This window comes from Hippocampus guttulatus, chromosome 13 (genome assembly GCF_054856545.1).
Source record: "Hippocampus guttulatus isolate MCC_2025c chromosome 13, RoL_Hgut_1.0, whole genome shotgun sequence".
Lineage (NCBI taxonomy): Eukaryota > Metazoa > Chordata > Actinopteri > Syngnathiformes > Syngnathidae > Hippocampus > Hippocampus guttulatus.
This window is the reverse complement of record NC_141273.1, coordinates 16749115-16760455: the sequence shown is the minus strand read 5'-3', so window position 1 is coordinate 16760455 and position 11341 is coordinate 16749115. Positions and strand designations below refer to the sequence as shown.

At 45.6% G+C, this 11341-nt stretch overlaps 1 protein-coding gene across 1 annotated transcript; it reads left to right on the top strand.

Annotated features, from left to right (window-relative positions):
- The first annotated feature begins 565 nt into the window (after positions 1 to 565).
- Positions 566 to 10905, top strand: cdan1 (codanin 1). The gene is made up of 27 exons (XM_086127078.1): positions 566 to 662; positions 1490 to 2091; positions 2563 to 2766; positions 3648 to 3844; positions 3929 to 4060; positions 4144 to 4222; positions 4309 to 4429; positions 4505 to 4614; positions 4860 to 4949; positions 5040 to 5115; positions 5185 to 5390; positions 5477 to 5627; positions 5707 to 5850; positions 6420 to 6586; positions 7040 to 7121; positions 7214 to 7303; positions 7584 to 7638; positions 7720 to 7966; positions 8149 to 8298; positions 8381 to 8444; positions 8549 to 8627; positions 8698 to 8885; positions 9159 to 9266; positions 9361 to 9424; positions 9857 to 10035; positions 10353 to 10460; positions 10528 to 10905. Exons 1-27 carry the CDS (start codon positions 585 to 587, stop codon positions 10627 to 10629), a joined length of 3873 nt encoding a protein of 1290 aa, XP_085983204.1. The 5' UTR covers positions 566 to 584; the 3' UTR covers positions 10630 to 10905.
- The last annotated feature ends 436 nt before the right edge of the window (positions 10906 to 11341 follow it).

Below are 11341 nucleotides of genomic sequence, written 5' to 3'. Positions count from 1 at the left end.
GCAAACATTTCATAACCTTCTATTTCCATTTCAGTTGTTTTATCTTCATCAAGCCAAGTTTCTGATATGGCAATTATTTTAAATTTATTGAATTTAGTCAGGTATTCTTTGATTTTTGTGAAGTTTTTATAGAGACTTCTACTGTTTAAGTGTATTACTGAAAGTGCATTTTCCAATTTTATATTAGTGTTGAATTGTTCATCCAGGTAATAGTCAGAGTTTGTTACCCTTTGTTTGTTCTGGAAGAAGTTGTTGTCTGGGTCCAAATTGTTCTCGGGATCGAATGGGACGCATTGATTTGTCAATGCGTCCCACATTAAATGATGTGACGGGACGAATCTGGCAGCTTTGTTTTTGACACCAGCGGTCTACATGTAATCTTATCGTACAGCCTACAAAAAAGTAGTATTGCTTCCACTTGAAATGTTCAGGACTATGAAAATAAAGTATGAAAAAATAGCGTTATCCTTGAATCCGGAAGACGTGGCGGGTGTGGCTGACGTCACTAACAGTTGTACGCATGCGTGTTACCTGACCCCGCCCTCTTCTTGTCAGTTCTTCCGCCGCGCAAGTGCCTTGTCGGAATGGCGGCTCTTTTGGAATCGCTACTAACAAGGAAAATGGACCTTACGAAGGTCTTGGACTGGTTGAAGAATATCCAGGTGGGTCGGAAACACCCTCGAACCTCTTCGGCGACACGTTCAGCTCGGGTTCGGTGTCCTACCATTCGTCTAAGAGGAGTGACATGAGCACATTACGGATTGTAAACAAAACTTTTAGCTCGGCAGCTAAGCAAGGCAGCGAACTCGTCCCATTGGGGTAACATGGACAGTTAGTCGCTGCTGTTTTTTGCGGCCGAAAAATTAATGTCTACGTTCGCTTTTTTTAAATTGATATAATCTGGAATCTTATTGCTGTTTAACAGACGTTAGCCGGAGCGTAGTTAGTTTTCTCAAAATGTCCCTTTTATAAAATAATAGTGATGATTTTAGTAGTAGCCACTGTCATCATTCACAATTATTTGCTATTGTCATATTAAATGAATCTCGCTGGACTCAAACGAGTTGAACTGTATTTTCAAAGTACAGTTCAACTTGTATGAGTCCAGTTCCCCATAAAAGTCCAACACATCTTTAATGTCATTTAAGAACAGTTAAGTGTTGTACCTGTGACAAACATTAAGTCATAACATAATAAAATAGACCAGTGGATCGCAAACCTTTTACACCAAGTACCACTTCCAAAAAATCTTTGCTTGCCTTTTACCACCGTATTGTCCAACGTTAAAATCCAGAATCTGAGTTTTTGCACAGTACTACATTGTGTGGCGCTTTCTTGTGTGTGTGTGTGTGTGTTTGTGTGTGTGTCTTCACCGACAGGGGGCGGTATAATATATAATGCAAACCACCGCATGCTCAGGGTTCAGCACCAGCGGATTTCTCTAATGCACCAGTTTTTGTGTTTCTGTATTTTTTTTCCATGTTAACAGGATAGTGACAGTTTGACCTTCAGCGATCCCGAATTGACAGTCCACAAGCACGAATTCATTCCCTTCCTGCTCAACTTCCTGCGAGATCAGAGCAGCCAGGCCCTCACCCATGGCCCCGCCACCCCTGCCAAAACCCCCAGCCGTCCCATACCCTCCGCCTCATCACGGGGTTTCTCCGAGCGGAGGGCCAGCAGGTCGGGGGTCGGTGGCTCTCGAGGCACCAGCCGGGTGCAGCTATTCTCGCCGATGCCATCCCCGGGGTCCGAATCGGGGCTCGGTCACGTCAGCAGCCCGTCCTTTCCCGCCTCTTGGAGCCCGGCGTCCAGGCCCTCGGGCTCAGAGCGGAGACCCAGCCAGAGGATCAGTCTCGGAGACTATGTGCTGTCTCCCCCGGAGCTCCAGAAGGGCCGCAGGAGGAGCGGGAACGGTGCCGGGAGGCACGTGGGAGGTGGGCGAGCGGCGCATCACTCTGATGACAACGGGAGAAGAACCGGAAGAGGAGGCGGGACCAACGAGCATGTTTCTCCTCCATCTGCGGGTCAGCTTAATTTCAGCAACTTGGAAGATTTCCCGCCTGTCGGTTCATCTCCTGTTACCCCCACGTGAGTATTTTTTTTAATCGCCTGTGCCCTTTCTTCTTAAAGTACATTTTTATGCATTTTCAAACAATTCCCCACTTCTATTACGCCTCTCTGTGCATTTTTTAAGTCCTTATTTATTGGAAGGGGTTAATAAACATTAATTGGAGGAAAATTTGTTTTACAGTAGCCTCTACGCCTAATAAAATTGTATCCGATTACTCGATTAATTGTTGGAGTACTTGCTGAAATAATGAATTGTAAAAATATTTTAATAGCCATGGACCACTGTTAGTTTTCAAAACGCGCGCAATCAAAGACGAAAAAGAAACAAGTCGGGAACAATTGGCACCAGCCCCAAAAATTCTGAGCCAATCACAAGTGGGGTTTTGATCCAGTGACAACAAGGGGCGGGGCTAGGGCACCGTATACAAACATCAAAAAGTCAATTTTCTACCATATTTATCCTTTACATGAGTCACCCTTGCCCTACAGGGGAAACAAACCATCCAGAAGGATAAACCCGACGCCGGTTAGCGCTGAGCGCTCGCACTCCAAGCCAAAAATGTGCTTCACCTCCACACCTTTCACGCAAGCTCCCAGCCCGCCGCCACCGGGGTTGGAGAGGCATGACACGTGGGTGACGGCGGTCAGCCCCCACAGCCTGATGGAGGAGAGGGAGCTGCTCAAGAGAGAAAAGTAAGCAAAGACTCCATTTATGGCATATGCTTTGACTCAGGTGAAGGAAATCTTGATTTTATTTTTTTTTTCAATTATGACCCATTTTTCAAATACAATACGGCCAAGTTACTCACAATAGAGCGGTGTAATACAATGTATTTTATTATATTTTCAATTTAAGATGAAAAACTTGCGTATCTGAATCTGGGTTTTTTTGTTTTTTTTTTGTGCACAGTTAGAGAGTACATTCTATGTCATGTGTATTTTATTAATTTTTCTGAGTGCTAGTTATTTTTGGCGAACAATGATGAGTGTATCTCGTCATGTTTTAAATGGAAAAATAACCCTAAAAATATTTTATGTTTTCATATTTTGGCATAAAGAAGAACAAAATCACTGTCTAGTGAAATTTTTGCATTCTTTGTTATCTTAGGTGCAAAAAAAAAAATTATATTCATTATGTTCTTTGGATGGCGCCAGCGATTTGTGGAAAAATATAGAAATATGGTTGAACAGAATGTTGTAAAAATGCACTTTTTTGTCGATAATTTAGCTGTGATACTAATAAAAACCACAATGAAAATATGTAGGACGCAGCTTACAAATTTTTGTCGTAAGATTTCCGTACGGAAAACATTTGGCATCATTTTGAAATGTGTGTGATGCATTTTATGTACTACATATCAGACATTTGCGTAAATTGTTCATTGACTAGAATAATTCATAAATTACCTTTATATCTAAAGATGACAATAGTCAGGATTATAATATTATTATTATTACTGCATATATCAAGGCAGATTTTCTGGGGTAGGGAGGGGGGCGGGGTCACCTGAGGTGAGTGGAGGTGTACCTAATTGATCCGAACGGCGGGTGTCATTCTTTCCTCCTGCCTCCAGGTGTAAACGAGCCCAGCGGCAGACGTGCTCTCCTGCGCCAGCCTCAGAGGAGCCGTGCACGGCGAGCAAATCTGAGGCCCCAAGGCTCGGATCCAAGGTGACGCCAGACCAGCAGACGCCCTGCCCCGAAACATCTGAAGTCACCTTGGCCTCAGACCTTGACATGCTGGCGGAACTGTACTGCGCCTGCATTTCTGGTGGGTGAACCTCAACCCGGCTGCTAGCAAAAGCAAAGAGAGAGTGCGAGAACAACACCTTTTTTGGACTGTTTTTATTTTCAGAAAACCTGGTGCCAAACGTTTTTCTGGAGCTGTTCTTTGTGATGCAGCTGCTCACGTCTCGATGTCCTCACACTCCTGACAACAAGGATGACGACGAGGAAGAGGAGGCGCGTGTGCGGACGCTCAATTCAGGTCGCTGGATCGCAAGTGACGACAGTGTCTTATTGAATGAACACAAATTCTAACTCTTTGTTCCCTCTGGCATGTTTTTGTAGGCGTGCTGGAGAGGCGCTACCTGAGGAAAGTGCACAACTGTGTGTACTTTGCGGTGAAGGTGTTGGAGAATCAGTATCAGTGAGTTTTTATCTCTGTGCTTCATCGCCACCAGCCATATTTCTAGACAGCGTTTTTTTCTCTTGACAGTAGTTTTGGTTTTGTAGGTTGTTGGCTCACCTGGACAAATGCACGTTGCGTCTCCTGGCCGAGAACGAGAGAGTGGCGTCGTTCTCGCCGTGCCTCAGGGATCGCTTGAGTCAGGCCCAGGACACGAGTACAGCCAAGGTAGCGCAATGAGATCGTACCGGTGCTGCTGTTCAAATGGCAAGAGGTGAATTTTGTAAGCTTGATGTCTTGTAGCTCTCTCCCTCCGTTTCCACGTTCATCCACTCGGTGCCCTTCCAGCCTGCCACAGACAATCGCTCCAATTTCAGCAGTGACAAGGCCTTCCACACCTTTAAAAAGCAAAGGTAGCCAGTGTGGTTTTCCTCGACGATGATGAAATTAGTTTGTTGATGCCCCCCCCCCCTTTTTTTTTTCATTTCATGACGATGACGAGCTAAACGTGGCTCTTTGATTACTAAAATGTGACGTGACGTGTGTGGGTTTTCGTTGACGAGACGAGAGTGTGTGTACATCCCCTCCTTTCAAATGCCCGCCATGCGTCTTAATCGTCCTCTTCAAGCACGATGGATTGACTGTCCTTTCATTTCAGGGACATTTTTTACGAGGTGCTTCGAGAATGGGAGGACTTCCACAAGGAGCCCAGCTGGATCTTCGACATTGCCCTCGGGAGTCGCATCAGGCAGGTCAAAGTCTTTCATTCCTGCTTTATTTTTATGGCATTTTAAACTCATCTTACTCTTTTTTTTTAAATTTTATGGGGGGGTTTCAGAGGAATAATGAGTCAGCTGACCGCCGCTGGAAACCACTCGCATTTTGCTCGTCTGTTCCTGAAGCAGCTTGTTCAGGTATTTCCACACATTCCCCTCTCGTTACCTTGACAAGAATCCGCTCCAACGTTCATCTTCCGTGCTTAGATGTGCAAAGGGCCCCGCGTTAGCGGCTCGTCCGGCGACACCCCCGACGCCGACCTGCTGGGCATGCTGGGAGCCGACGGCCTGGGCCGCCTGAAGCGCCTGGAGGAGCGTCTCATCCAGCCCCACGGCGTCGGCGGCCCGTGCCCGCCGCCGTCATTTCCCGGCCACCAGGAGTTCTTCCGGGACTTTCTGCAAGCGGCCAGTTGGTGAGGCAGCAGAACGCGCGGCTAACTCGTGAGGTCGTGCAGCTAAGTTACTGACGTGCGATCCGACTTTATTGACTGAATACCAGCTGTCAGCTGAATCAGCACCTGCAGGACAGCTTGTGTCAGCAGCTCCTTCAGCTGGACGAAGTTTCCATCTTGAGTCCTCCGACTCCCGTCATAGAACGAGAGGAGGAGGAGGGCGAAGAGGCGGCCGGCGACGGGGACATGGAGCAGCAGGTACGCATTCCGCCCCGACTGCTGTGAATGAAAAAGCTCGCGCTGTTAAACTGACTGAGCACCGCGGACCTCCCGTCAGGACGAGAAACAGCGCTTCGCCTCGGTGCTCCTCCTCGCTCGTCTCCTGGCCAAGTTCCTGGGCTTCATCTCCTTTTTGCCGTACCAGACGACAGAGAAGCCGTCCAGGGAGATCCAGGAAGCGGCAGTCGCCCTGCGGAGCAAGGTTAAAATAACATAGACGTATGGCAGGGATGGGCAACTGAGGGCCCGCAACCACACTGTGTGGCTCCTCTGCAGGTGCGGAACGGCGAATATGCTGCCATTGTAATGTCACCCATCACCACTAGATGGCAGACATGTCTTTGTTGTGCTTTTTTTTTTTTTTTGCGGATTTGGAATGATAGACAGGAAAAACATGGTACCGCAATAACACTGACATTTTGAGTGAATTGATTTTCGTGAAAAAAAAACTGCAAAATGAGTTCCTGCACTTTATGTTTGCGTCTCGTATTACTTTTACACATTTATTACAATTACATTTAATAACTGTGGCTTACCTTGGTAAATGCTCCCCCCAAAAATAGTCTGTCTTTGCTATTCTTACCTTCTTCTCTAACTTCCTTTCATCCCGTCTCATGGTCATCCTTCTTTCATCTCTCTACAGTCTATCTTCCTCTCTCTACAGTCTTCATCTTTCCATCGTTCCTGCCTTTTTTGCCTCCCTTCTTTAAAACAAGTTAATCTCAGAGGCGTGTGCGTACTTCCGTCCCACTCCGAATTTCTACGTAACAGAGCGTTCCTGTGCTGGACGTGTGCGGCGTGCTGAGGAACAGCATGAAGCACAGGCGCACCATCTTGACGGTGCCCTGGCTGGTGGAGTTCCTCTCCATGCTGGATTTCACCGGGCCGCTGCTGCTTAGCTACAGGGTGGTTCTGGGCACGCTGTGTCTCCTGTACAGGTACTTCTGCTGTTCCAGTCCACGTGACACTTTATTAGGAACGCTTTAGAAAAGCAAGTGATTGATTGCTGCCATTTTGCATCACGCTGAAAGCTTCCACTGACAGAGATTTTTCACTTGTTATATAATACTTGGTATTATGTTGTAATGTTAACTTTTTTGGTGCTTTTTAAAAAAAAATTCAATCATTTTCTTTTTATCTGTTGTGTGTTTTAGCTTTTTTTTAATATTCTCATATTTGTGCCTTTTTTTAAAAATCAGTACTTTCATCCATTATTTTCTGTTATTTGCAAACATTTGAATATTTCTGTCTATTTTTCCAGATAGTTTTCTAAACTTTGTCTTTTCACTTTTTCGCCTAGTATTTCAATCCCTCCCCTAATATTGTATTTAAAAAAGTCTGCTATATGGTATTATTTTCTAACTGTTTTCTCTTTTTATATGCACCTTAAGGAAAATGATTCTGGGCAGATGCAGCGAGACGTCCTACCTGAACCGGCTGCTGATTGTATCCGTACTGGGGTGGCTCTTCCAGGTAGATAGCTCCTTGCGGCATGCTTTTATCGAGCATGCAACACAGCCACTGAAACGCATGCATCACTTCACGTACCTTCTTGCATCGAACAGATCCCAGTGATCCCCGAGGAGGTGTTCTTCACCAGTGACTTCACCAAGGTGGCCGAGCTGGAGGAGAGCAACGCCAATGTTGCCGGACTCGTACGTAGAGGGATGCAAGTCGTTTCAAATGCTCGGCAGACATTTTCAATATTGTGGTGACCTCCCCGGAAGCCATTTTAATGCAGTAGTCCAGTAAAGAAAATCTATATTAGGATGTCTACAAGTAGCCGCTGCCAGTGTAAAAGTGTCACCTACTTGTTGTTTGATAAAGATGAATTTTAAGTTGCATAGAAAATGGATGGGTGGATGATGTCAGAGAGCTGGAGGTGGCCCAAAAATGAGGTGTAGGGAAAACTCTGTGTGCGGTGTCTCTGTACAGGACGGCATCCCCCTGGTGGACCAACAGCTCCTCTACACATGTTGCCCCTTTCTCGGTGAGTCCCGTTCCTCTTTGCCACCCGGTGGGTGATCACATGGTTTGTGTTGAAACCACTTTTCCTTTCACTGTCCGCCAGATGAGTTCCGTAAGCTCCTAGCCGCCTTCGTGTCGGGAAGCAGCGCCAAGGGAGGCGGCATGGTGCGCAAGATCACGCCGACGTCGGCCGAGCCCCAATACGCGGCGGGCGGCAACGGCGAGCGGTCGCAGCAGAAACTGCAGGCGGACCTGGAGCAGGCGTTCTTCCACAACCAGCCGCCGTCTCTGCGCCGCACGGTGGAGTTTGTGGCCGAGCGGGTCGGCTCCAACGCGGTCAAGCACATGAAGTTGGTATCGGAGCGCTCTGTTTGAATTACGGTGTAACCATGTAAATGCTTGGAGTCGAACGATAGGCGTGAATAACCGGTAGTGTATGTTCTGCAGAAAAAAAACGTGCTAATCGGTGAGGATTTGTTGTACTATTTCCATGAGTTGGCGTTTCGTGATGTACAGGCTTGGTTGTTCCCAGGGCGACGTTAGTGAGCGAGTTGGTGGAAAAAGGGGTTAAGATGCTCCGAGACGGACTCGAGTCACCCAAAGCCAACCCGTCCAAACTGAACGAGTCCATCTGTGCTCAACTGTGTGAGGCGGGACTAGACGCCCTGAGCAGAGCCACCAGGTACCACAAGTCTTTTTTTTTCCTCCCCTTCTTATCCTGTCATTGTTTCTTTAAATTGATCTCCGCCTTTAATAATCTGCAGATTTTGCTGTGAAAAGAGTCCAGAAGCCATACGCATTTTGCTCCCTGATGAGACCTCCCCTGCTGTAAGTCACATTTAAGTGTTAGTCTTCAATGACAAAAACAATTTCCTCATCATTACATTTTTAGCATAATTATAAATACTCAAGTAGTCAAACTTTGGCTTCAGGTGCTTACCACCTCCGAAAACATCACCATACACCTGGCCACAGAAAAAGCCTGCGGCTGGCTCTCGGCCAACATAACGGGTACGCTTACGACACGCATGGCTGTCTGCTCCTCGGACGCTGTTCAAACGCCTCCCTTTTGAACATTCAGCGCTTATCCGGCGAGAATGGAAGTGCAGGTACGAGCGCGTCACCAAGACTCTGACTGCCGATTCCGCGGACGAGTTGGGCCCGCTGCTTACGCCCAAGAGGAAGCAAGGGCCCTCCAGAGTGACGTCCTGCCCTCCCTGCTGCACCCATAGTGCCTCGCTGCCTTCTGACGTCCTTATCGCCCTCAAGGTATGACATGGAAACATCGAATAAAAATAACTGTACATGTGTCACAAAGCTACTTGACAAAGGTCTGCTCTCTTACTGCTATGTTTGAAATAAAACACAACATTCTGTGGTAGGGCTGGAACCGATTCATGGCATTTCCATTCATTTCAGTTGGGAAAGATGATTTGAGACACATGCGTTTGAGTTGTGAGGGTGGTCACAGGATGAATTGAACGCTAATGTCAAGGCGCGGCCGTAAAGGTGATTTCACAACTGATCCGCATCTTTTCAAAGGACTTGCTGAGCGTGGCCGTGGGCCCCAGGATGGACGAAGAGCTGCCGAGCGGCTCTCGGCTCCAAACGCTCTTCCGAAATGTGCGAGACACACTGGTCTGCAAAAAGGTCCAAACACAATCGCGCTGAATCGTGTTGTTTGTGGTCACGTTGAATATAACACCGCCCCCCCCCTTTTTTTTTTTAACCCCCTTGTGTTTAGTTCTTAACAGCCGTGTCAGAGCAGATGCTGCTCAACGCCACGGTTCTGCTAGCCTGCAAACTGGGTGAGCCTGACAATGATGCCTTTCACAAGCCTTAATCCTACTTTCAAATTATATGAATGAATATTTCACCACTTCCTTATTTTGCCTTTATTTTTACGGAACGGGTGATAAATAGAAAAAAAAATAAACAACAATTATAAGTCAAGAGAATTATACTTTAAATCAGTGCTTTTTTTTTTTTAACTTTTAAAAATCCCACATTGATTCTTTATTGAAATGCCATGCCTTAAAAGCCTTTGCTAACTTTGGTGAAATAAAAATAATCACTTGGCCTTTATTTTTTTACTAAACACATTCTGTGGCATGTACATTTAGATTTCTGGAAAATATGTGAACATTTAGTTTTCCCCCTCCATATCCATAAATAATGATTTGTGATGAAATACGTCCAAAAAGACCTCCTCTCAGTCAAAAGCTCTTGTGTGAGTCCAGTGTCTGCAGAGCTGCCATTGGCTCCTCCGTCAGGTGGCGGTGAGTCGGAGCCTTCCGTCAGAGCGCTGCTGGAGCAGCTGAGCGAGCTTTGGGCGCCAGACAACTGTTGCTGTGCCCCCCTCCACCTGCTCTTCACCCCGCTAGTCGTCACCGCCGTGCTCAAGGCTGGCGACAACGCGGTACTTTCACAACAGGCGTACATCCAGTTTTTTTTTCTTTCCTCTAGCTGACGTCTGGTGGGAGAGATGTAAACCCAACAATAAAAATGTACATAATTATGAAATGATTTGGTTTAGTATTGCATAAATAAATGAAAAAAAACTTGAAATACTTGATATACAATATTTTTTCAACAATGTGTAAATAAAATAGATTACTGGGAAAGACTATGAATGCAACATATTTACAATACAACTAAATATTTGAGCAACTACAGCAAACAAATAAAATGATATCAATTCTATACTAATCGGATTTTTTTGTTGTTATCATTTAGTGGAACAACTACTTGTATGTCGTGAGGAGGCTGCTGCTTCGAGGCCTGTTGTCTGATGAGGAGCTCGTATCTCACTGGACCAAACTGGCAAAGCAGAGCCTACCAGCGGTGAGTGTTTTCTGCCTTTTTCAAGTCCTCCATTTTTCATCATCTTGAATCAATTTTTACATTTCAGGAGGTGATGGAGAAGTTCGGGTCGAACAAAGCCTCCTCCTCGCTTGCAAGTCAAATGGACCTGCTGCAGCTGTCTAAACAAACTCTAGAGGGCGCCACATGACAAAAAATAAAAGGCGGGAAACGCACTGTAACAACTTGTATGTTTCCTCATGTTATCGGCATGTTGTAAAACAAGAAATTATAAATATATATCAAAAACATAATTTTATCAATGTAGCACTTTGACATGCGAGTCCTTACAAGAATGCGATTATGCATTTGTTCACTGTTTCCCCTCTATGATGCTGCTTTTTTTTCAAGAAAAAATGTAATATTTTGTCACTGAAATGATATGTTGATGAGGATAATAATAAAGACGAACTCTGGTTAATGTTGATATCAGGTCTTCGACAATGTGTTTTTTGTCTTTTTTTTAAATGAAGGTGTACCTGATTGGAATTGAAGTGGATTTACATGGGACAGGAGATGTGAGACAATCTCTTTTTCGTCAATGGACGCTATAGCTTAGCGTTTGCTTTCAAAACTTAGCTTGTAGCAGACGTGTGCACATTTTCAGCATGACGTCTCTGATCCACTGGTGAAAGGACACTTTGATCCTTCAGACAACAAAGTGTATGCAGATAAGTGGTGAAGATTGCACGACTGTCTGTGTCCTATGTGTTGTGTTGTGTTATTTTTGTTATTTTGACTTCAAAATGGCGCCGCGTGAGTGGCTGCCTTTCCAGCAGCTCCTATATTTTGTTGTTCTACTTCTTCCTTTCATAACTTTGCTGCTGTGAATCGGGAATTTCTCCATTGCGAGACTAATAAAG